General features: G+C 47.1%; 2 protein-coding genes across 5 annotated transcripts in view; one reads left to right on the top strand and one right to left on the bottom strand.

The window, feature by feature from the left end:
* The window catches only part of LOC119979494 (autophagy-related protein 2 homolog B-like), a 138,194-nt gene extending 112,302 nt beyond the window's left edge, over window positions 1–25,892 (bottom strand). For both annotated transcript variants that reach the window (XM_038821797.1, XM_038821806.1), the window contains exons 1-7: window positions 25,215–25,892; window positions 21,473–21,635; window positions 20,060–20,212; window positions 18,116–18,218; window positions 17,212–17,371; window positions 14,990–15,169; window positions 5,991–6,087 (exon numbers count right to left, since the gene is read on the bottom strand). In XM_038821797.1, the coding sequence (XP_038677725.1) occupies window positions 5,991–6,087; window positions 14,990–15,169; window positions 17,212–17,371; window positions 18,116–18,218; window positions 20,060–20,212; window positions 21,473–21,635; window positions 25,215–25,376 (1,018 nt within the window). In that variant the 5' untranslated portion in view covers window positions 25,377–25,892. The remainder of the gene's footprint in view (window positions 1–5,990; window positions 6,088–14,989; window positions 15,170–17,211; window positions 17,372–18,115; window positions 18,219–20,059; window positions 20,213–21,472; window positions 21,636–25,214) is intronic.
* A 516-nt stretch (window positions 25,893–26,408) lies between these two features.
* The window catches only part of LOC119979503 (gsk3b interacting protein), an 18,701-nt gene continuing 18,505 nt past the window's right edge, over window positions 26,409–26,604 (top strand). Inside the window, exon 1 of one of the 3 annotated variants that reach the window (XM_038821819.1) lies at window positions 26,409–26,548. In XM_038821819.1, coding sequence (XP_038677747.1) covers window positions 26,525–26,548 — 24 coding nt within the window. In that variant the 5' untranslated portion in view covers window positions 26,409–26,524. Of the gene's footprint in view, window positions 26,563–26,604 lie in introns of all 3 variants that reach the window. The other 2 variants (XM_038821829.1, XM_038821836.1) reach the window with 2 other exon arrangements.

Genomic DNA, 26,604 nt, shown 5'->3' with positions numbered 1-26,604 from the left:
CTGAACAGATAAATACAACCTTGGATTATTTGAAAGACGGTATCTACAACAATGCAAAACTCTCTTCCGTGCTGCACTGGGGAGTGAGCCCAGGTTATATAGACTGAGGTTTTGGTGTCGGTTTCAACATCATTATGGTCAAGAGGTAAGAGTGTAGCCAGTTGAACCAACCTGACTATAGAACTATAAAAGCTTACACACAGCAGGCCATTTCAGCACTAGTAACTGTCCTGATTCTTTGCAAAAGCAATCCCGTTGTCCTGTCGTCACTCCTCTTCCAGCAGTCCTCTCACTTTCTCCGAAACATTGATCCAAATTTTCTTAAAGTCACAAATGGCATTCTACGTGACTGTAACAAAGGTAAACTATCCCTCCTCACTCTTCTCCACCTGTCTGCAGCCTTTGATATAACTGACCACAACATCCTCCTCCAACACCTCTCTACTGTTGTCTAGTTGATGAGACTGCAACTTGTCTCGCTCCATTCTTATCAATCTAATCATAGCCTGAGGATCACCCACAATGGTTCCTCTTCCCACTCCGGAACCACTACTCCCAATGATTTATCCTTAGCTCCCTCCTATTCACATCTGCATTCTGCACCTCGGTGCCATCAACTGAAAATACAGTTTTCACATATCCACTGACAACACCCAACTTTACCGTGGCATCGCCCTTCTAAACACAACAAGTGTATAAATTGTCCGAATGCTTATTCAACACCCTGTATTGGGGGAGAAGTTTCTTCTAATTAAATATTAGGAAGTCTGAACCTATTGTTTTTGGTCCCTGTTACAAACTGCATTCCCTCGCCACTGACTCCATCTTTCTCCCTGGCAACTGAGGGGGGCTAATCTGGACCGTTTGCATCTTTGGTGGCCTTTCTGACCCTGTGATGAGCTCCTGACCACTCATCTGTATCATCAGTAAGATCATCTATTTCTACTGCAGCAAAATCACCCGACTCCATCCTAGACTAGCTCATCGGTTGATAAAACTCTCATCTGTGCCTTTGTTATAACTAAACTTGCCAATTCCAGTGTGCTGGTCAGCCTCCCACATCCTACCCTCCATAAACCTGAGATCATAGTCATAGAGGAGTATGGCACGGAAAAGGCCCTTTGGCCTTCAGCAAATTCCAAACTTCCACCATCCTCTGGGTAAAAAGATTTATTCTCTAAACCTCCTGCCCCTTAACATAAATCTCTGCCCCCTGGTTATTGATCCCTCCACCAAGGGGAAAAGTTTCTTCCTGTCTACTCGATCTAGGCCCCTCATAATTTTATACATCTCAATCACATCCCCCCTCTGACTCCTCTGCTCCAAGGAAAACATCCCCAGTCTGTCCAATCTCTCTTCATAGCTATTTAGCGTGGCTAATCCACCTGACCAGCACATCTTTTGGGTTGTGGGGGTGAAACCCACACAAACACGGGGCGAATGTGCAAACTCCACATGGACAGTGACCCAGAGCCGGGATCGAACCCGAGACCTCGGCGCCGTGAGGCAACATTGCTAACCCACTGTGCCACCGTGCTGCACTTATAGAACCTTAGTTTGGCTACACTTGGAGTATAGTGTTCAATTCTGGTCGCCACATTACCAGAAGGATGTGGAGGCTTTGGGGAGGGTGCAGGAGAGATTTACCAGGATGTTGCCTGGTATGGAGGGCATTAGCTATGAGGAGAGGTTGAATAAACTCTGTTTGTTCTCACTGGAACATTGGTGGTTGAGGGGCGACTTGGTAGACGTCTACAAAATTATGAGGGGCATAGACAGAGTGGATCGTCAGAGGCTTTTTCCCAGGGTAGAGGGGTCAATCACTAGGGGGCATAGGTTTAAGGTGCGAGAGGCAAGGTTTAGAGGAGATGTACGAGGCAAGTTTTCTTTTACACAGAGGGTAGTGAGTGCCTGGAACTCGCTGCCGGAGGAGGTGGTGGAAGCAGGGATGATAGTGATGTTTAAGGGGCGTCCTGACAAATACATGAATAGGATGGGAATAGAGGGATATGGACCCTGGAAGTGTAGAAGATTTTAGTTTAGACAAGCAGCATGGTCGGCGCAGGCTTGGAGGACCGAAGGGCCTGTTCCTGTGCTGTACTTTTCTTTGTTCTTTGTTTTATACCACTGTATCCACCTGCTCTGCTACCTTAAGGGACCAGTGTATCTGAACACCAAGTTCCCTCTGATCCTCAGTGCTTCCCAGGGTCCTGTCGTTTATCCTTATTTGTCCTGCCAAGTACATTACCTCATACTTATCCTAATTGAATTCCATTTGTCACTGATCAGCCCATCTGACCAACCCGTCTTTCCTCCTGTAATCGAGGGTTATCCTCCTCATTATTACGACCTCACCAATTTTTGTATCATCTGTGCACTTACTGATCAACCCTCCTACATTCATTATCTAAATCATTTATATAAACCACAAACAACAAAGGTCCCAACACTGATCCCTGCGGGACCCCACTGGTTTCCAGTCAAAAACAATCCACCCTTTTTCCTACCAGTCAGCCAATTCTAGATCCAATGTGCCAAATTTCCTTGTATCCCATGGGTTCTTACCCTCACTATCAGTCAAAGCAGGAGGTGGGACGCTGGGGTGTTGGATATTTATTTTCTTTGGTTATTTGCATTCCTGTTTGCTTGTTTTTGTTTATTATTGTGTTTGATATATAAACGCCTCAATAAAAATATATTTTTTAAAAAGGTTCTCCTGGTGCATTTTAAGAATTCCGCTCCTTCTAAACCTTTCACACTATCACTACCCAAGTTAATATTGGAGAAGTTAAAATCCCCCACTATCAATACCTATTACTTTTACACTTCTGAAATCTGCCTACATATCTGCTCTTCTATTTCTCTCGGTCTGTTAGGGGGCCTATAGAACACTCCAGGAATGGGATTGTTCCTTTCTGGCTTTTAAGTTTTACCCCTACAGCTTCATTTGAAGGGCCTTCTTTTATTCTATTTTTTTTAATATCAATTTAGAATGCCCAGTTATTTTTTCTCCCAATTAAGGGGCAATTTTAGTGTGGCCAATCCAGCCATGCATTCATCTGGAGTAACCTCCTATTTCGGTACTCACTAGCCTGTGGCACCGGAAGTAATCCAGAGATTACTACTTTCTGGGTCCTGTTTTTAAAAAAAAAAATCTACTTCCTAGCTGCCCAAATTCCGCCTGCACGACCTCATCCCTTTTTCCGCCTATATCGTTGGTACCAATGTGTACCACAATATTTGTCTGTTTGCCTTCCCCCTTCATCTAAAACCTTGGTATTCGTAGTTATTTTGTACCAAGTCCTGTTTATACCTCGCTCCTGCGCTCGCTGGCCTACATGGGTTCCTGGTTAAGCAATGCCTCGATTTTACAATTCTCACCCTTGTTTTCAAATCTCTCACCCTCCCTCCCGGTGATTTCCTCCACCCGTGCAAGAAATCCCCTCTCTTCGAACTCTGACCTCTTGAGATTTTTTTTCCTTGGTCCACCATCGGTGGCCATGCCTTCAGCTGCCTGGGCCCTAAAGCTCTGGAATTCTCTCCCTAAACCTCCATCCCTCTTCCTTCTGTTCATTTTTTTCATTTAATTTCATTTTCATTTCATTTCATTTCCTTCTTTCAAAAAGGTCCTTAAAAATCAAAAGTAAACTACTGTGTTTGTTGGAAATCTGAAATAGAAAATGCTGGAAATAATAATCTCTATTGTCACAAGTAGGCTGACATTAACACTGCAATGAAGTTCCTGTGAAAATCCCCTAGTCGCCACATTCGGCGCCTGTTTGGGTACACAGAGGGAGAATTCTGAATGTTCAATTCACCTAACAGCACGTCTTTGGACTGTGGGAGGAAACCGGAGCACCCGGAGGAAACCCACGCACACACAGGGAGAACGTGCAGACTCAAAGAACAAAGAAAATTACAGCACAGGAACAGGCCCTTCAGCCCTCCCAGCCTGCGCCGATCCAGATCCTTTATCTAAAACCTGTCTCCTATTTTCCAAGGTCTACTTCCCTCTGTTCCCGCCCGTTCATATACCTGTCTAGATGCTTCTTAAATGATGCTATCGTGCCCGCCTCTACCACCTCCGCTGGCAAAGCATTCCAGGCACCCACCACCCTCTGCGTAAAAAACTTTCCACGCACATCCCCCTTAAACTTTCCCCCTCTCACCTTGAAATCGTGATCCCTTGTAACTGACACCCCCACTCTTGGAAAAAGCTTGTTGCTATCCACCCTGTCCATACCTCTCATAATTTTGTAGACCTCAATCAGGTCCCCCTCTAAACCTCCGTCTTTCCAACGAAAACAATCCTAATCTACTCAACCTTTCTTCATATAAATTTTGAGTACCCAATTCATTTTTTCCAATTAAGGGGCAATTTAGTGTGGCCAATCCACCTAACCTGCACATCTTTGGGTTGTGGGGACTAAACCCATGCAGACACGGGGAGAATGTGCAAACTCCTCACGGACAGTGACCCAGTGCTGGGATTGAACCTGGGACCTCGGTGGCGTGAGGTAACAGGACTAACCCATTGCGCCACCGTGCTGAGAGATACTCCGCACCGACAGTGACCCAAGCTGGGAATTGAATCTGGGACCCTGGTGCTGTGAAGCAACAGTGATGACCACTGTGCTACTGTGCCACCCTCAGTGGGTCTGGTGGCTGTGGAGAGAAAGACAGAGTCGATGACCTACGACAAAGCTTTTTGGTCACCTGCCCTAATATTTCCTGAGACAACTTGGTGTCAAGGTTTGCTTCATAATACTCTTGTGTAGTTCCTTATTTTAAAATTAATTACATTAAAAGTGCCATATAAATATAGCTCGTTACTGTTGGAAGTTGCAATAAAAGATGTTCTTTGTCAAATCTATTTTCCAGGACTCCCTTACCTTTGATGTAATGGATTATGTTCCTAGAGATGTAAATTACAGGAGCTATATTGCCTTGAAGACAACAACAGTTTAACAAGTAGGAGCAGGGGTGAGCCATTTGACCCCCTCTTGAGACTGCTCTACCATTCAGCAAGATCATGGCTGACATTTTATAACAACTCAACTTCCCAGCCTACTCTCATATCCCTTCCTGCTCTTTGTGTCAAAAAATCTGTTGATTTCAGTTTTGGAATTCCCACAGCTCTCTGGATTAGGGAATTCCAAAGATGCGTATGGAATTCCAACGGTGTCATTGGTGAGGATTGATTCAACTAGCTGTTTTACTACAGTTCCACATGTTGGAATTTCCAGCTCATCTGTGAACCTTTCACCCACATCAGATGCTGACTAATGACAGAATTCAGAAAGCAGCAATATCCAAGTTCACATACGTTTCAAATGACACCTGTTGCAATCATCAGACAGCTGCAGGCTACCCAAAGCAAAGCACGCGTCACGACAGCCTTTGCTCAATCTACACCGGGCTCTCGAGCCCGACTTCAAATACAGCAGCAAAGCCCAACTGACAAGACAGTTTGTCCAAACTGAATCAGAATAAAACGTACATACAACGTAATAATAACCAACAAGGCTTCAAGGAGAAGTGTTTATGTGACTGGATTAACAATCCAGAGAACAAAAGCTTCAACCCCATAATAACCATTTTTGGAATTTGAATTAACTTTCAAATAAAAGAAAGTGGAAATAAAAGGTTTGTCTCAGTAAAAGTGACCATGAAGCTGTCAGATTGTCGTGAAAAAACTAGTTTACAAAGTTACTTAACAGAGGGAAATGTGCTGCCCTTACTTGGTCTGGGGCTAAATATGGCCCCAGTCCTCACACCAATATGGTTGACTCTTAACAAGACTCACAGTTCATGGAATCACAGTTCATGGAAAGGTGAAAGGGTGCGCGCTTGGAGACGGGCCACACACTTGGAGACGCAGACTAAGCAGCTGAGCAGACTGCCTGAAAATGCTATTGTCATGCTGAATGCATCTAGAAAAGGTAAAAGCACATTTGAAATGCAAGTTTGGAAAAATTGCAAAGTCTGACCTGGCAGTAGAATGGTGCTAAGCATGTCTAGGAGGAGGTGGACCTGTCGCGGCGACAGGAAGAAGTTGACAGACTCGATCTGTCCCTCCACGTCCAGCTGTGCAAGAGAAAATGTTAAATTATTGCTTTCCTACATGTAAAAATCAAATTTTTCATCTCCTCACTGTAAATTATACTGGTTCTTAAGAGTTTTGTTTCCCTGGGGGGGGGGTGCTGGCTCTTGTTGAGGTGCAGGTCTACAGGTGTCAAGGAGCTTTAAGGTACATTGCTCAAATGGTTAATTTTCACAGGTGATCCTACACACTAAGTGGTTGGCAGAAAATGTGACCATCAGTACCATATCAGTTCTGTCCTATTAGAACATCTACAGAAAGCGGATCACCTCCCTAGCTCTGGAATGCTGAAGCCAGTAGCAGTTTTCCAAAGGTGAAGTCCTGGTCATTTGACTCAAGGTTATTCTCTCATGGGGAGATAACTGACTAGGGCCTATGATATTATTGGATTGCACAAGACCCGACTATTAATAGGATTGATGAGAAGAGCAATTCATTTGGCAATAGTGTCCTACCTACATTTATCAGGGGTAGTATGTTTTGCTGCCCCAGTGCTGCAGTTTTTCATAAAGATTATGGAGGTGAAGATGACGGAGGTGATGGATGGTATGGGTGTGAGATGCAGGCAGTAAAGATTATGGAGGTGAAGATGACGGAGGTGATGGATGGTATGGGTGTGAGATGCAGGCAGTAAAGATTATGGAGGTGAAGATGACGGAGGTGATGGATGGTATGGGTGTGAGATGCAGGCAGTAAAGGCCGCCGGCCCGGACGGGTTCCAAGTAGAGTTTTCTAAAACATTTAGTGCGGAGCTGGGGCCGCTGTTGGTGAGGACGTACAATGAGGCGAGGGAGAGGCGGTGGACCTCCCCAGACATCGTTGCAGGCTTCCATCTCCCTGATTTTAAAGAAAGACAAGGATCTGGAGCAGTGTGGGTCGTAACGCCCAACATTGCTGGCGAACGTTGATGCAAAGCTGTTGCCGAAAGTGCGAGCATCGCAAATTCAAAACTGTGTGCCGGGGGTGATGGGGGACGACCAGATGGAATTTGTGACGGGAAGGCAGTTGCAAGCAAATATGCAGATCTACTTTGGTGATGGACGTGGAGTCAGCTTTTGATCGGGTGGAGTGGACGTATTTGTTGGAGGGGCTGGGGTGGATTGGGTCCGGCTGCTGTACAGGACGCCAGTGACAAGGGTTCAGACAAACCGGCTGGACCCGGGTACTTTGGGTTACATCGCAGGATGAGACAGTGGTGCCCGCTCTCCCCGTTGCTTTTTGCTTTGGCGATAGATCTGTTAGCAATGGTGCTTATGGCGCCAAGGCATTGGAAAGGGATCGAGCGGGAGTGCCGAGCATCGGGTTTCGCAACATGCGGATGATTTATTTTTTAAAATAAATTTAGAGCACCCAATTCATTTTTCCAACAAAGGGGTAATTGACCTATACACGGACGACAGGATCGCAACACTGGACGAACTGACAGAGAAATTTCAGCTAGCTGGGGGGAACGAGCTACGGTACCTGCAGCTCAAAAACTTCCTACGAAAGGAGACAAGGACGTACCCACAACCGCCACGACAGACACTACTGGAAGACCTACTGGACGCAAGTATCCTAGAGAAAGGGAACTGTAGTGACATGTATGACCGACTGGTAGATAGGGACGACACCGTACTGGACGCAACAAGAAGGAAATGGGAGGACGACCTGGGGATGGAGATAGGGTGGGGACTCTGGAGCGAAGCACTGCATAGGGTCAACTCCACCTCCACGTGCGCAAGGCTCAGCCTGACGCAACTAAAAGTGGTACATAGAGCCCACTTAACGAGAAACCGTATGAGTAGGTTCTTCCCGGAGGTGGAGGACAAATGTGAGCGGTGCCAAAGAGGCCCGGCCAACCACGCCCACGTGTTCTGGTCTTGCCCCAGACTTGTGGAGTACTGGACAGCCTTCTTTGAGGCTATGTCCAAAGTGGTGGGGGTGAGGGTGGAGCCATGCCCGATAGTGGCGGTCTTCGGGGTTTCAGACCAGCCACATCTATTCCTGGGGAGGAGGGCGGACGCCCTTGCCTTTGCCTCCCTGATTGCCCGCCGTAGAATCCTGTTTGGCTGGCGGTCAGCAGCACCACCCAGAGCTGCAGACTGGCTGTCCGACCTCTCGGAATCTCTCCAAATGGGGGGGGGGCTACGGGCTCGGTATGGGGGTTTGATGGCAAGCCAAGGCCCAAAACCAAACTATAAATAAATGCCTATAAACATGTGCCTCGGCCATATTGGGGAATGTAAAATATGTATGCTGGCTAAAGGGGGCGGCCACAATTATTGTTATGAAGATGCTTACCTGTAAATATTCATGTTAAATTTTTGTGTTTTCCCTTTTTTTTTCTCTCTCTCTAATAACTTGTAATTTGTCATATATAAAATATGAAAACTCAATAAAAAAACATTTATAAAAACAAAGGGGTAATTTAGCATGGCCAATCAACCTAGCCTGCACATCTTTGGGTTGTGGGGATGAGACCCATGCAGACTGGGAGAATGTGCAAACTCCACACGGATAGTGATCCGGTGCCGGGATCGAACCCGTGTCCTCAGCGGCGTAAGGCAGCAGTGCTAACCACTGCACCACCGTGCCACCCTGGAAGATTTTGTTTTTATATATCTTAGAACCAGTGGGCAACATTGGAGGGATTATGGAGATTTTGGGGGGATTTAGCAGGTTTTCGGGGTACAAGTTGAACATGGGAATTAGCGAGATGTTCCCGATCAATACCAAAGGACAAGAGAGATTAGGGGAGTTGCTGTTCAGGGTGGTGGGGGCGAGCTTTAGCTACCTAGGAATCCAGGTGGCTCGGAGCTGGGCCCAGCTATACAAATTGAACTTGGCTCGATTGGTGGAGGGAATGAAGGCGGATTTATGAGGTAAGATGTGTTGCTTCTGGCTGGGCGCGTGCAGACAGTGAAAATGACATCGCTGCCCAGCTTTCTGTTCGTGTTCCAGAACCTCCCCAAGTCCTTTTTCAGGAAGGTTAACGGGATCACTTTGGGGTTTGAAATGAAATGAAATGAAAATCGCTTATTGTCACGAGTAGGCTTCAATGAAGTTACTGTGAAAAGCCCCTAGTCGCCACATTCCGGCACCTGTCCGGGGAGGCTGGTACGGGAATCGAACCGTGCTGCTGGCCTGCTTGGTCTGCTTTAAAAGCCAGCGATTTAGCCTGGTGAGCTAAACCAGCCCCTTTTTGCGTGGTTTTCGTGGTCGGGGAAGACCCTGCGGGTGAGGCGGACGGGTGTCCCTGGAGAGGGAGAGGGGGTGCAAGGGGGGCTCGCGTTGCAGAATCTGAAATTACTATTGGGCGGCGAATATTGCGATGGTGAGGAAACGGGCTGTGGAGGAGTGGTTGGTTTGTGGGGCAGATGTAGGGAAACGTGTTTGAGGGTTCTGTTGTTACCTCTTCCATTCTCGCCCATCAGATACTCCGTGAAACCGGTGGTGGTATCAACGTCGGTGTGGAGAAAGTGCAGGCAGCATTTTGGGGTGCAGCACATCTCGTTGTAGGCGCCAATATGCGACAACCATAGGTTTGTGCCGGCGAGGCTGGATGCGAGTTGGGGATAGAGTATTTTATGGACTTTTATAGGGGGCAAATTCACAGGGCTGAGGAATTGCAGGAATTAGGAGTTGCCCAAAGGGAATGGCTTTAGGTACCTGCAGGTGAGAGATTTCGCGAGGAGAAGTGCTGTCCTTCCCGGGGCTGACGCTTCTGGTGTTGCAGGGCAAGTTGTTAACGGAGGACAAAATCGGGGAGGGGATCAGACTTATACAGGAATTGATGGCGAAGGAGGGAGCTCTGGTGGAGGAGATTAAGCTCAAGTGAGAGGAGGGGTTGGGTGGTGAGGCGTGAGCCGGGACGTGGGTGGATGTCCTGTAGAGGGGGAATGCATGCTCGTTGTGGGTGAGGTTAAGCTTCATTCAGTTTAAAGTGGTGCATCGGGCCCACATGACAGTGGCGAGGATGAGCAAGTGCTTTGCGGGGTGGGCGGGGGACGAGAGAGAGAGGGAGAGTGAGAGTGAGAGGGAGAGTGAGAGTGAGAGTGAGAGTGAGAGTGAGAGTGAGAGTGAGAGTGAGAGTGAGAGTGAGAGTGAGAGTGAGAGTGAGAGTGAGAGTGAGAGTGAGAGTGAGAGTGAGAGTGAGAGAGAGAGTGAGAGTGAGAGTGAGAGTGAGAGTGAGAGAGAGTGAGAGAGTGAGAGAGAGTGAGAGAGAGTGAGAGAGAGTGAGAGAGAGTGAGAGAGAGTGAGAGAGAGTGAGAGAGAGTGAGAGAGGGTGAGAGAGGGTGAGAGAGGGTGAGAGAGGGTGAGAGAGGGTGAGAGAGGGTGAGAGAGAGCGAGAGAGCGAGAGAGCGAGGGAGCGAGAGAGAGCGAGAGAGAGAGAGAGGGAGAGAGGAGAGAGGGAGAGAGGGAGAGAGGGAGGAGAGGGAGAGAGGGGAGAGAGGGAGAGAGAGGGAGAGAGGGGAGAGAGGGAGAGAGGGAGAGAGGGAGAGAGGGAGAGAGGGAGAGAGGGAGAGAGGGAGAGAGGGAGAGAGGGAGAGAGGGAGGAGAGGGAGAGAGGGAGAGAGGGAGAGAGAGAAGAGAGAGAGAGAGAGAGAGAGGAGAGGGAGAGAGGGAGAGAGGGAGAGAGGGAGAGAGGGAGAGAGGGAGAGAGGGAGAGAGGGAGAGAGGGAGAGAGGGAGAGAGAGCGAGAGAGCGAGAGAGAGATCACATCCATATGTCCCGGGCGTGTCCAAGACTGAGGGGTTCTGGCAGGGGTTCTCGGATCTGATGTCCGAGCTTTTAGGCTTTGGGAGTGGCCCCAGGTCACGAGATGGCGATATTTAGGGTGTCGGAAGATCTGGGAGGGGGAAAAGAGAGGCCGATGTTTTGGAGACAGATTCTGTTGTGTTGGGGGGACTGGGAGCCGCTGAAGGCCGCGGTGTGGGTGAGCGACCTGGCCGAATTCCGGAGGTCAGAGGTCAGGTTCACTCTGCGGGGGTCGGTAGAGGGGTTCAACCGGAGGTGGAAACCGTTTATTGATTTCTTCAAGGAGGATTAAGAGGTCAACAAGGGGGGTAGGGGTTAGGGGATAAGGGGGTAAAATCTGGGAAGGCAGGGATGTGGTGGGGTGTTGGTATCAGGGGGGAGGTTGGGGATTGTGGCTGTTTGATTTGGTTGATGTGTTGCTCTTCTGATATTTTGTGTATATATGTAAAATGTGCTGAATAAAAATATTTATTAAAAATGATTATGGAGGTCCTAAAAATGTTTGCTTCTGAGAGAGCGTCCAATTGATAACAGATCACTTGCCTCATTGATGAATCATTTTACCTCAGGATTTTCTTTTGTGGTTTTACATTATATTGTTGGGACTGAAAGATTGCTCTGCTTATAGGTGCACGTACCATGTCGTTGAGGTTACCTTGCCACTAGAACTGGACCTAGTCTCTGTCAAAGACCATACGTCTGCTGATGTGCAACAGCATACCAATGTTAAAAGATGTCTCACACCAGGTGTCTACCTGCCAGCCCAAGGAAGTTAAGATCATCCTCCTTGGGGACTTCAACGCCAAGGGTGAAAAGGACTTAAAAAGAAACCATCGGAAAGTAAGGAGTTGGGAATTACAACTCCAATGGGGTTCTCCATAGAATCCCTACAGTTCAGAAGGAGGCCGTTCAGCCCATTGAGTTTGCACCAACTCTCCGAAAGACCACTCTACCTAGGCCCACTCTCCTGCCCTATCCCTGGAACCCCGCCAATCCACCTAACCTGCACATCTTGGACTGTGGGAGGATGCAGAACTCCCAGGAGCAATCCCATGTGGACACTGGGAGAACGTGCGAAGTCCACAGTCAGTCACCCAAGGCCAGAATCGAGCCTGGGTTCTTGGCGTTGTTATGCAGCAATGCGAACCACTGTCACCATGCCACACAAAAACAATGGCGCCCAGCATGGGGCTCTTCTGCTCATCAAACGTGCGGAACGTCAGCCTGTCATCACTAACACACCTCTTCCACCAAAATTACTGGTCAAGATTTCCTGGAGAAATCCACGATCAAAGCACTGGCACATGATTGACTTCTTCATCATCCGATCCAGAGACCAAAACGATGGCCTCATCACCAAAGCAATAACCAATGCATGAGTGTGCAGACATCACCAGCTCATCTGCTCCTCTACGTCCATCAAACTCCACCGGAAGCAACGGAAGATGAAGAAACAGCTCCGAAAAAAAGATCAACATTGAGCAGCTTGAAGAGCCAAGCAGGCTAGTGAACTTAACAATATCTTCCCCAAAATCTATTGAGTGGAGGAAAACTAGAAAGAGCTGAAGACAGCCATCATCTCAAGCTACGAAGGAACCATTGGCTACAAGACCAGGAAACAACAGGTTCGACAAGAACCACCGCACCATCCAAGACCTCATCGACAAGAAGAGGAAAGCTCTCCGCGCCTATCAAAATGGCACAACCAGCACGGCAAAGAGAAGAGCCCATCAATCAGCCATGGCGGAGGTACAAAGAAGAACTCTGGAAATGAAGAACCAATGGTGGACTGAAAGAACCAAGGAGTTGAAACTCCTCGCCGACAAGTACAACACCCAGGGCTTCATCAGTGCCACCAAGACAATATACGGACCCAACGTCCTTAGCCTCAAGCAGACTGTGGGAACTACCGAGGAGTGGTCATGCCCTCCATTGCCAGGAAGATCATTGCCCGAATCCTCGCTCGCCACCTTCTCCCCGTCACTAAAGAAATCCTTAAATAATACCAAACTACGACCAGCAGACATGATTTTCACTGCTTTACAACTTCAAGAGAAATGCCAAGAGCAATATCAGCCACTGTACATGGCCTTCATCAATCTGACCAAGGCTTCTGACTCAGTCAATCAGAAGTGTGATGGGAGACCCTGTCAAAGGCCAGCTGTCCGAACAAATTCATCAACATCCTCCAACTCCTCCATGACAAGCTATCGGCAACAGTCCTCACCAACAGAAATGAGATATAAACCTTTGAGTTCAAGGTGGGAGTCAAGCACGGATGGGTCATTGCCTCCACTTTGCCCCATCTTCATCACCACTATCTTTCACCTCGTCAAGAACAAGCTTCCCCATGAAATGGACATTGTCTACAGGATGGACTGAAGACTTTTCAATCTCAACCAGTTGAAATCCATGAAGAAAATGACACTGACATCGCTCGTGGAACTTCAGGAAGTGGATGACATCACCAAGAGAATCTCCAAGCCATGCTCGATGACTTCGCGGAAGCATGCCAAAGAGTCAGCCTCAGCAAGACTCAAGTCCTTTATCAACCCGCCCCAGGGTAAGATCCGGTTCCTCTCTCCATCAAGGTCAACAGAGAAACCCTTCCAAACGTGGGACATTTCCCATACCTGGGAAGCCACCTCTCCTCTGAGGCAGACATTGATGCAGGGATCCAGCATCGTATCCAATCCGCAAGCGACTCCTTTGGATGCCAAAGGATGAGAATCTTTGATGACTGCAACATCCTTGCTGACACCAAGATGGTTGTGTACAAGGTGGTGGTCCTCCTAACTCTTCTATACAGCTCAGAAAAGTGGACTATGTATAGACGCCACCTCAAGGCCCTGGAGAAGTACCATCAACGTTGCCAGAGACGGATTCTCCGCAACACCGGGAGGACAGGCATACTAACATCAGCATCCTTGAAGGAACCAGCATCGAGGCCATGATCATCCAAAACCAACTCCACTGGGCCGGCCACATGCTTAGGATGCCAAGAGTCCCAACTGCCAAAGGAAATTCTCCTTGTCCAGCGCAAGGTAGGCACCTGAACAAGAGGAGGACAAAGGAAGGGCTTCAAAGACACCCTGAAGGCTTAGCTCATGAAATGCAACACAAACGTCAATGCCTGGGAGACCCTTGTTCAGCAGAGACCTACTTGGAGGAACCTCCTGACTGAAGAGACACAATTCTTAGAAAATACCCGATGGCAAGGAGAGGCCCAGAAAACGAACCTGAAAAAGCAATGCCAGCGATCTAGAGTCCAAGGACCGATCCCACCTCCAAGTGTGAGGACAAAAATGTGGCTCAACGATCATGCTCATCAGCCACGCAAGAACCCACTAAACCCATGACTAGTAAACAGAGTTTCTTAGGTGGACAACCATTATCATTAGCGGATGATCACTAAGAAGCGGTACCATGCTCTAAGCAAGGTTAAACTATCAATGCTGTGCTAAGTCTGGTGAGGCTACACCTAGAGTATTGTGGGCAGTTTTGGTGCCCTTACCTGATGAAGGATGTTTTTGCTATGGAGGGAGTGCAGCAAAGGTTTACCAGGGTGATTCCTGGGACGACAGGACTGTCATATGAGGAGAGACTAAATCAGTCAGGATTATATTCACTGGTGTTGAGAAGAGTGAGAGGGGATGTCATAGAAACTTACAACATTCTAACAGGATTAGACAGGTAGATTCAGAAAGAATGTCCCCAATGGTGGGGGAGTCCAGAACTAGGGATCATAGTTTGAGGATAAGGGGTAAACCTTTTAGGATTGAGATGAGGAGAAATTTCTTCACCCAGAGAGTGGTGAATCTGTGGAATTCACTCCCACAGAAAGCAGCTGAGGCCAAATCATTGTGTAATTTCAAGAGGAATTAGATTTAGCTCTTGGGGCTAAAGGGATTATGGGAGGAAGATAGGATCAGGGTATTGAACTTTATGATCAGCCATGATCATAATGAATGGCGGAGCAGGCTCAAAGGGCCGAATGGCCTCCTCCTGCTTCTATTTTCTATGTTTCTATACAAGTCTGGTGCTTAAAGGAATCTTTCTGCAGTCAGTGGGAAGCATTTTCCAACAAAGTACTAAATTAATCTGCAAATAACATATCTAAAGAGTTCTTGGGAGTCAGCTCCTGACCTTGGCCATTGGAAGTGCTTCATTCTGTTTCAAGGTGAATTCCAGTTTCACTTTCCCTTCACAGCTCCCAATCTGGACCGGATCAAAGAGGACAGCATCAGAAGGTTTCCTTGTGAATTGGGGGTGAGGTTCCGAAACTATTTTTGGGTTCCAGCTTGGAGAGAGCTTTGGTTCCATTTCCTGAGGAATAAAATTACACAACACATCTGAATAATTTAATTTTAAAAATGATTAGTCTGCCATAGTTCTGAATGATCTTACCGCAGGATCAGAAGGATGGGAAATAGGGCTGACTGGATTGCTCTACAGAGAGCTGGTATAGACCCAGTGGGTCAAGTGGCCTCCTTCTGTTCCCAAATAACCCAATAGCTCGATCAGCTCGGATGGAATTGACTGATAGAATAGGCACAAGGGACTGAATGGCTTACTTCTGTTCCTATGGTGCATGTGCCTAATTAACAAGCCCATTAACATTGCAATTGGGGCACAAAGATCTTTGTGAACATTTTGAAAATGCTTAACTGAACAGACAGAAAGGTAAACTGCACACAGAAGAGACACTTTCCTCTATGGTGAGGAACAATTAATAATAATCTTTATTACTGTCACAAGTAGGTTTACATTAACACTGCAATGAAGTTACTGTGAAAAGCCCCGAGTCACCACATTCCGGCACCTGTTCGGGTACACAGAGGGAGAATTCAGAATGTCCAATTCACCTAACAGCACCGCCTTGGGGACTTATGGGAGGAAACCTGAGCACCCAGAGGAAACCCACGCAGACACGGGGAGAACGTGCAGACTCTGTACAGGCAGTGACCCAAGCCGGGAATCGAACCTAGGATCCTGGAGCTGTGAAGGAACAGTGATAACCACTGTGCTACCGTGCCGCCCTGGTAATTAATCTCTGTTCATCACTTTGGAGCTTTTTTTTGTTTGTTCTTGTGATGTGGGTGATGCTGCAATGTTCATCCCCAGCTGCCCCGAAGGCACTGAAGAGTCAACAGATATTGTGGGCCTGGGGCCAGATGTCGGCTAGATCAGGTAGGGGTGGTAGGTTTCCAGTCCCACCCCTGGGGAAGGAGCTGGGCTTATGATAGTCTGGCAGCTTTGGTGTTTATTTTATTTTCAATATTCACCATGGTGTCATTTGAGCACGTGGCCTCTGGGTTGCCAGTCCAGTCACGTAACTATACAATACCACAGCCGTGTATTACGGCAAATGGCCATAATGAGTTTGTAAAGAGGTATGCTGCACTGACTCACTGTACTGATGGGACACCGCCTAACACCTCAGTATAACATGGACATTCTTAGTGCCTTCACTACAAGGCACAGCCTCCCAAATATCGAGTCTGCAAGTTAATTTCTAGCCACGGATGTCCCCAGTGTCAAAGAGAAGTCTGCACACGCTGGAAAACAGCAGAAAACACACCTGCCACCAAGAAATAAAACTAGCCAGTATGAAGCAGAGAACCAGTTACCCTGTGATCTCTGCCAGCAGATACAGTTTGCCTCTAGAGTCTCCTTAGACGTGTCCTGGCGCCCAGAACAGCTTATTCTTAAAACAGGGTAAGATGACAGTCCACCAATATCAAAGCAGGCAGGATCACCAAACATCAATATCACAGCAGAGGCTGTTTGAATGGAAAATATTCCAATGGAAACCATTTAACAGAAGGCAAAATCATGTTATTGTGATAATGTGTTGGAATATCACACCACAAACCCTGACTGTTCCAACGATGCTGGATCTGCACCATGAATGTAGAAAACCATACCAGGTCATCAGGTAAAAATCAAGATACTAGGAGGGATGATTAAAAAATTAGGTCAAAGAGGTAATTTTAAGGAGGATCTTAAAAGAGGAGGTGAAGTTGGAGAGGTTTAAGCAGGGGATTCCACAGGTTGGGTGTACAATGATGGGATGAAGAGATTGAGAGGGTCACAAGGTGCCACAATGAGGAACACGCAAGCATCCAGCTTTAGAAGAGCCAGATATTGGAATTTCCTCCCGAAACCCAACTGCTCCTCTCTGCCTTTAAGGACTTCTTTAAGTCAGAATTCTCTGACCAAACCGCTATTCATGCTTCCTAATATTTCCATCTTTATTTTGGAATTGTTACTTTTGATTATGCCCTTGTGAAGCACTGTCGAATGTACCTCTATATTAAGGCACTATAGAAATGCAGGTTGTTGCTGATCTGTTAGTTTGAACCTACCTGCATTGGCGAAGTCCTGGGTGACGTTTTCGCGCTTTCCGGGAACTCGTGCCAGAACAATGAAATCCCGCACAGCTGCAGGTTCTTATGAGCGCAAGCTGTGGGATGATGAATGCTAATATCTGGACCCTCATTTAAAGATTCATCACGATATTCAATTCTGAGAGAGGGAGAGAGAGAGGCAATGAGAGGTGACACCGGTATTCAAAAAAAAAAAACGCTATAGGAAAGAAGTGATTGAACGAGCGAGGGTGCAGAGGAGATTCACCCAGGATGTTGTCTGGGCTGGAGCGTTTCAGCTATAAAGGGAGGCTGGCTAGACTGGGGTTGTTTTCCTTGGAGCAGAGAAGGTTGAGGGTGGACCTGAATGAGGTGGACAAAATTATGAGCGGCACAGATAGGGTGGATGGAGAGAAACTTTTCCCTTAGCAGAGGGATCAATAACCAGGGGACACAGATTTAAGGTAAGGGGCAGGAGGTATGTGAGGAAAAACATTTGCACGCTGAGGGTGATGGAAAATGGAACTCACTGCCTGAAGGAGCAGTAGAGGCGGGAATTCTCACAACATTTAAGAAGTATTTAGATGATCATTTGAAAAGCCACAGCGTACAAGACTACAGGCCAAGTGCTGTAAAATGGGATTGGAATAGATAGATGCTTGATGGGCGGTGCAGACACAATGGGTCTCTCTCCGTGCTCTAGACTCTAAAAGCAGTATCATATTCAGACCTGCTGACTCAGAGAGGAGAGTGTTATCTCTTGAGCTTCTACTGACAGCTTGGAGTGACTTAACAAGCTACTCAACTCTGAAGACAATTGCCATGGAGCAGTTAGAAAAATACACAGCAGCCAGAGATGGAGAATAAACTCATCTTGCAAGGGGAGGAAAGAAACTTGATTTACCTCTGTATTCGAATCTCGAGGGCGATCCCAGTTTTTGAATTCTCTGGGATGTGCTCAATCCTGAGAACGGTATCTAGAAATGTAAGCTTGACTCTTCTTAGAACTTGAAAATGGGGGAACACAAGTACATTAGCTTCAGGTGGCAAAATGCTGGCAACAAATCACTGACAAACCCTTCCCACTGCAACAATATAAGTGTCTGGAATATACTGGTCTACCCCGGAAGGTTTGTTTCTGTAGGTGTCAGAGCTCAAGCAGGGTAGGCCTTGGCTGTGATGACCCCTTCTCACTGCTCAGGGGCGAAGGACTCCTGCCAGGCTTTGTCAGAGTATTCCTGCAGGAGTTAGTGTCTTTAAGAATGAGGGAGAGTGGGGGTGGACAGGCGCAAGACTGTTACTGCAACAAGCACAACAAGGGAAAGAGCCGTTATTACAACTTAATTACGGACACTATTATACCCTCCTCTTCACCTGGACTTTGACAGAGAGGGACAGAGTCGGGGACATTGTGCAGCAATTTGCTTGGATGGCAAATCTTCATGAGGGAGGTACGGCTGGCCTTTTATCCAGGGGACGCAGCACAGTCAAACTCGCCACACAAATGCAGCTGGTGTGACTGGATATTGCTCAGGAAGGCGAGGCTAGTCTTACTCTCCTCTCTGCCTGGGTGAGCCGAGTTTAATTTTGTTGTCACAACCAAAATCATCAGCTGATCATCAGCAATGCAGTGCAGACTGGGGATTGAACCTTGAACTTCCTGATCTGGGGTGTTCACAACCATACCAGTCTAAGGGCAGCACAGTGGTTAGCACTGCTGCCTCACAGCACCAGGGACCTGGGTTCAATTCAGGCCATGGGTGACTGTCTGTGTGGAGTCTGCACATTCTCCCCATAACTGCGTGGGTTTCTTCCGGGTGCTCCGGTTTCCTCCCATAGTCCAACAATGTGGTGGTTAGATGCGTTGGCTATGCTAAATTGCCCCTCAGTGCCCAAGAAGGATAGGTGGGATTACGGGGATGGGGCGGGGAATTGATTGGGCCTGGGTAGGGTGCTCTTTCAGAGGATGGGCGCAGACTTGATGGGCCGAATTGCCTTGCTCTGTACTGTAGGTATTCTGTGATAAGAACATAGTTCCCAAGTTAAATTTTTATTTTTTTTAATTTTTAATGTATTTTATTACAAACATGTATCAAAACAGGTTACAGTGAACAAAAACCCCGCAAAACATACCTCCCGATAATCAACTATACAGTCTGTACAGATTTTTCCTCTTTATCACTCCTCCCACGACGAACAGCTCCTCAAACACGGTCACAAACATCTTCCACCTTTCCTCAAACCGCCCTCAAGAGCCCCTTAACTCATACTTTATCTTGTTTAATCACAGGAAGTCGTGCAGGTCACCCAACCAAGCCGCCACCCCTGGTGGCGATGCTGACCGCCACTCCAGCAAAATTCGCCGCCGTGCAATCAGGGAGGCGAAGGCCAAGACATCGGCCTTCCTCCTCTCCATGAGCTCCGGCTTCTCTGAGACCCCAAATATCGCCACCAAAGGGTCCGGGGTCCACCTCTTCCTCCACTATCCTGGCTAAGACTGCGAACACTCCCGCCCAGAATGTTCCCACGTTTGCGCAACCCCATAACATGAGCGCGTGATTCGCTGGCTTCCGCCCACACCTCTCACACTCATCTGCTACCCACTCATTCTCGCTCGAGTCATATGCACCCTGTGCACCACTTGAAACTGTATCAGGCTTATCCTTGTACATGAGGAGGTCCCATTTACCCTAAGCAGTGCCTCACTCCATGCTCCCCTCCCAACTCTGCTTCCCATTTCTCTTTGATCTTCACCACCCGCTCGCCTCCCTGCTCCCCCAGCTACTTGTATACATCCCCCAGCCACTTGTATTTGACTTGTTAAATTTTATTTGACATAGTTACTGACCTGTTTCGATGGTTTCTGCAAACTTCTCAAGCCCCTCAAACGGTTGTGGTCCCTCAGCTTGATCATCTGTCAATCTCTGACTCAGGCACTCTTTGGCCAGCTGCATGCTGTCCGTCATAAAGCTGGACCAGTACATTGGCTCCGAGCCTGACACTGCCAACAAGACAACCACACATCAGATCCTCAAACTTCACAACAGCACTACAAGTCACTGCAACACCGGAGTGCTGGAAACACACAGCACCCCACCGCCTCAATAAAGAACCCTGCTGTCCTTACCCACTCCAGTCCCACATAAGACATAGAAGCAGAATTAGACCACTCGGCCCCACATGTCACTTTACTGCCTTCTGAGATGACCAAGCAAGAGGCTCAGCTTCTTTCAAACTCACTATCAGAGGCCCAGAAAGGCAGACTACCTGAACGCCACTTTCTCAGGACTATTAGAGGCAGACAGTAAATGCCAACATTACCAGTAATAACCGCTTTAAAAATTCACATCAGCATCTACCTACAGAGTTTCAATCCAGAACATGAACCTGTCTATTTACTCCCCACATGATGGTGGGTTATTAGGTTCGAGATGAAGTCTACTATGGAGTAGATGTCATCCTCAAATCGAGAGACAGCAGATGACGGCAGCACTAAATCTGACAGCTCTCTCAATGTTCAGATAGATACAATCAAATCTGGACTACAAACTTCACCAGCTTTTCCATTATCAATTCTCTAACAGTTACAATTGACATTGCACTTTTACACACAGGACAAACAGTTCCATAGCACATTGCAGGAACAGTTCACAGTCCAGCTCTTTGTCTGTAGTCCTGATGCTAGCACTTCAAGTGCATATCCAAGTACAAAATTAAATCTTAATAGCTTCAGAGAATCTTCACACTATGTCAAGAGGAGCACCAAGTATTAAATCATGAGCTACACAACAAAACTATTTATAGTTCAAAGCAGAATTTAATGAAGGCTGCTGAAGTTAGGTCCTTCAGCTGTCTCAATCACAAAGCGTTGGAATAGCCTCTCTAAATCTCATTGCCCCTCTCTCTCCTCCTCTACGATGGTGCCCAAAACGTAAATCTTTCACCAGCATCTGGTCATCTATCTTTATAATTCCTTATGTGGCTCGATGACAAATTCTGTTGATCATCCTCCAATGACACACTTTTAGAGGCATTTTACAATGTTATGGGGGCTGAATAAACGTAAATTGTTGCTATCCGGCAATTGAAAATTTAAACACGGGGTTTGGTATATTTTTAAGTAGGGATATTACGGATTACAGAAGCAAAACAGGTAGATGGAATTCAGATATAGCCCTGCCATGATTAAAATGAATGATGTAACAGGGTTTGAGGGGTTCCTATGATAATATCTCACTGTTGCAAAAGGACAAAAACTCACCTATCCGAGGCCTGGGTCGAAAAACCATCTCCAGTCCCTGTACCTCCACTGCACAGTTTTCCTGTAGGAGTGACGCCCAGGGGATTGAAACAGATATATTTTGGATAAACCCCTCAATTATTTCCAAGGGTGCATCAAGTGAATCCAGGATTTCATTCAGGGACTGGAAACACAATGAAGATATCAGTTCTAACATCATCCTGAAATGCTTTGAGTATCTTATATTCACTTTTTTAAAAACTCTACATCATAAACCATTACTTCCAAGATTCCTTGCGTATAAAACTGTAAACTTCCTGCATTAAATCTACATTACAACAGTGTGATCTCCGAATTCGGAAGATAGTGGGACTTTAGGTGGCAGTGCGAGTCCAACGTTACAGGGTACATTAACAACATTGGAGATGTACAAAACATTACAGGTCAAGTACCCTTTATCCGAAGCCTTCGGGGCCGATTATGTTTCTGATACGCGCCACATGAAGTTCAATGCTGAGAAGTGTGAGGGTTCATTTTGGCAGGGAGAACATGGAGACAATATAAAATAAGGTACAAAATTCGAAAGAGTGTGCAGGAGCAGTATACGTGCACAGATCATTGAAGGTGGCAGGACAAGTGGAGAGAGCAGTTAATAAAATATAGAGTAATCTTGAGTTTTATTACGAGGGTCATAGAGCACAAGAGCAAGGAGGTTCTGCTGAACTTATACAAGACACAAAATAGACCTCAGCTGGAATAATGTGTGCAGCTCTGGGTGCTACACTATAGGAAGGATGTGAACACCTTGGAGAAATTGTAAAAGAGGTTTACAAGAATGGTTCTAGGGATGAGAAACTTCAGTTATGAAGATAGATTGGAGAGTTTGGGACTGTTCTCCTTGGAGAGAAGGGGCTAAGAGGAGATTTGATAGAGATGTTGAAAATAATGAGGATGATGTGGAAATGCCGGCGTTGGACTGGGGTAAGCACAGTCAGAGGTCTTACAACACTAGGTTAAAGTCCAACAGGTTTGTTTTGAATCACTAGCTTTTGGAGCACAGCTCCTTCCTCAGGTGAATGAAGAGGTAGGTTCCAGAAACATATATATAAACAAAGTCAAAGATGCAAGTCGATACTTTGAATGCGAGTCTTTGCAGGTAATTAAGTCTTTACAGGTCCAGACGGAGCAATCAGGTCACTCCAGATCAACACTCTAGGCAAATTCAACAGGACGTCTGGCATCTTCCAGACATGCCGGGCGACCCGCCAGCCCCATTTTCCAGCAGACGCCCCCCCTGCCGGCAGCAGGATTCTCTGTTCTTGAAAGCAGCCATTGGGATTTCCCATTGTGGCCACCCCACGCTGTTGGAAACCCGCAGACCCGGGTGCACGACCGGCGAAGCGGAGGATCCTGCTAATGGAGAATCCCCCAGCATGTCTCAAAGATGCCAGACGTCCTGTTGAATTTGCCTGGAGCATTGGTCTAGAGTGACCTGGTTGCTCCGTCTGGACCTGTAAAGACTTAATTACCTGCAAAGACTCACATTCAAAGTATCGTCTTGCTTCTTTGACTTTGTCCATATATGTTTCTGGAACCCACCTCTTCATTCACCTGAGGAAGGAGCTGTGCTCTGAAAGCTAGTGATTCGAAACAAACCTGTTGGGCTTTAACCTGGTGTTGTAAGACTTCTCACTGAAAATAATGAGGGGGGCTGGGCAGAGCAGGCAGGGAGAAACTACTCCCCCTCGTTAAACAATCAAGAATGAGAAAGCACAGATTTAAAGTGATTTTCAAAAGATATAAATGTGATGTGAGAAGTGATTGGGTCTGGAATGCACGGCCTGGAAGGGTGGAGGCAGGTTCAATCGAGGCTTTCAAGAGGGCATTAGATGATTGCTTGAATAGAAATAAAGTGCAGGGCTACAGGGGAAAGGCACAAAGTCATGATGCTCGTTTGGGGAGCCGGTACAACAAAATGGGCTGAATGGCCTTTCACCATCGTAACAATTCTGTGATTCTGGGTCACAGACGTCCTGCGTTATAAGTCAATGAGCTTGAAAAAAAAGTGTTTTCAATTGGGTTGAGCTTTCAGATTTACGAATAAAGGATTTTCTACCTTTATCAGTGATTCTGTTGAATGAAAAAAATGCCAATGGTGAGATCATTGAAATGGAGAATTCCCCAGTTTAAAATAAAAGATGGGGTGGGTGCAAAATATGATCTTCTGTAATTACAAGCCACACGATGCTGTGAATCTAAAGTTCCTCAATGGATGAACTGTGACAGTGAGCTCAGTAGGTGAATGCAATGCAGTCAAATCACATCAGAGACAAGAGATTATCAAAAATAAACCTGTGGGGTGAAGGCAGCATGGTGGCGCAGTGGTTAGCAGAAGCTTCCTCTCACCTTTTTGATCTGAATTTCAGTGTATCCTTTCTCTCTCATAGCATTCATCGTACTTCTCCTTAAATGCACTATAGTACATGCCTCAACTACTCCCTATAGCAATTTCCCTACTCCGCCTGGTCCAGTGAATCTGGACAGGTCAGATCTGACGCAGGGAAGTGGTTCAGGATTTTCTCTGATTCACCTCCTCGGGAAACTGAGTAAAACTCACATTTTGGGTTCACATGCAGATTGGCATGCTGTGCCATTTGTATAATGCTCGTGTAGAAAGGGTACAGCCAGGAACGGAGTAAAGGTGGCACAGGAGGAAAATCCAACATGTGTCAAGGGTTTTTTTTTGGAGCCTTATGGCAGCAAGGGGGAAAATGTAGAAAATCAAAAGTATTCTTGGAAGATGCAGGAGGAAATTCATGGAGACATCAGACTCAGATGAGATGCAAAACAGTGAACAGAGGACGGCAGGTAGGCTGGTCTATTTAACTGATGAAGGATTCTCAGATTAGCTGGGGTAGGGTGGCAAAAGAGTATAGAAACCAATGTACTGGGTGACAGTGAAGTAGAGGAATGGAGGGAGAGAAGTGTGTGCAAGACTGGACTGGACCACTGGGCTGTGGATAAGCACAAATGTGTTGATGGCAAATGTGAATGAGAAAAGAACTGATTATGCCTCCGATCTGTTCAGAATATGGTGTGTGATTCCATTTGCAACTAGATACCCTACCCTGTATTACTGTGACTGCCCCCTTTCAACAGATTTTTCACCTGCAACTGGTATTACCATAGTTTCTGCTATTCTAATCAAGCCATGGCTCAGTGTGAGCTCTCTCCCCTCATGTTGAGTTCAAGTACCTCCCCAGAAACTTGAGTATAAGATCCAGTTGCTGTCTTTCTGATGAAATGTTAATCCGAAACTTCATCTGCCACTCACATTGGGCATAAAAGATCCCACAGTCACGAGTGTCCTGGCCAATGTTTATCAATCAACATCAGAAAACAGAATACTCAGTGAATTATTTAACTGTTGTTTGTGGCAGCTTGCTGTGTGTTAATCAGCTGCTGTGGTTTCTACTTTACCACAGTGATTACACTTCAAAGGCAGGCCATCAGCTGTAAAACACTTCAGAACATTCTGAGATCGTGAAAACAGCTCTATAAATGCAAGTGCTTTCTAACACCAATCACTGCTACACCGTCTTAATATTTGCGCCACTTTCCTGTAACATGCTTACTCATCCATGCAAGGGAGCCATGCCAATATTCTGTGGCTTAACCTCCATCTGGTTAACTCATAAAGCAAGCTTTGCTGCCACTCTCCCTTTTATTTCTGCCTCTCTACATTGGGTGACTGAGCCCTTACCGATTTGTCCAGTGGAACCAGTGAGAGGGAGCCTGTTCCCTGGTAGAGATCCACACTTAGCTGCTCCAGACTCAACTTCTCCTCCAGAAAGTGGTCCAAGTAGCGATGCAGCAGGTACCTGCATGCCCGCTTCTTAATCGACTCAGGGAAGGGCCAAGGCATCTCGGCTTCAACCCATCCACAACAATGGCAGAATTATTCTGGTCCCAGTAAATAATGCTTTCTGCCCACCTTTAGCCCTCACCTCCTCCACCGCTCGATCTTACCTTTTAGCTTATTTGATGGATTAATATGTCTGCATTCCTTTATTTTACAATACTTACACTGCCTTCACCCAGCACCCCAAATCTTTGCTTTCACACTTTACCCTCAATGGTTACATTCCCATCCCCAATGGCTTATGCTTTTATCTCTCGCCCTAGTTCGCATTTCTTGTTTATCTTGCATTAGCCATTTCTCGAGATTCTCAAGTATTTACCCCCTCTTTCTAAACTGTACCCTTCTCCCTCAGTATTTATCCCTTCTGTATTTATCCTCACCACCCAAGTCATCGTCCCTTCACCTCAATCTCTCATTATGCTTGTTTCCAGAGGACTTTCCCTTCAATTCACCCCCTATGTTTTCTCTTCAATACTTACTCTCTCCTCTCAAAATCTTATCCCTCCCCCTTAATACTGAACCCTCCCCAATACTAACCCACTGCCCCTCCACACTGACCCCTCCCCCAATAATCACACACGGCCCCTCAATATTGCCTCCTCTCCCTCAATTCCTACCCCGTCCCCTCAATCTTCACCCTTCTGACCAGCCCCACAAGTCACACCCTCCCCTCAACAGTTACTCCTCTCCCTCAGGGTTCCCAGTCTCAGCTGTCGATGTAGACCGGGCAGAGAAGCCCCCTCCGTCCAGCAGCAAGCACCCTCAAGCCGGACTCTCAGGCCTCGCTGACAGATAGGCCGCACTCAACGGCTGACGTAACTCCGCACACCTTCCCTCCGACCAACCGCCGCCATCTTTGAGCGCCACTGGGGCTGTCTGCCCGTCACAAACATGGCGCCCGCCGAGTGGCGGCGCCATCTTTGAGCGTGGCGCGGGGCAGTCTGCCCGTCACAAACATGGCGCCCGTCGAGCGTCGCCGCCATCTTTGAGCGTGGCGTGGGGCAGTCTGCCCGTCATAATGATGGCGCAGCCGCCGCCGCCGCCGTGACGTCCGCCCGTGGGGAGCGCGCGCGCAGCCGCTTCAAAACAGTCGTTAATTTAAACTGTGGGTGGGCCGATCGGCGTCTTTCTCTCAGGAAGATGTTTCATTGATGGTCGCCCGATGGTCGTCTGAGGTAATTTACATGAGGCAAGGCTGCCGGAATATAGATTCTTTCTAGTCCCGGTTAAG

The sequence above is a fragment of the Scyliorhinus canicula genome, chromosome 2, assembly GCF_902713615.1.
Source record: "Scyliorhinus canicula chromosome 2, sScyCan1.1, whole genome shotgun sequence".
Classification (NCBI taxonomy): Eukaryota; Metazoa; Chordata; class Chondrichthyes; order Carcharhiniformes; family Scyliorhinidae; genus Scyliorhinus; species Scyliorhinus canicula.
Note: the sequence above shows the minus strand (reverse complement) of the source record. Positions and strands in the feature narration are given on the sequence as shown.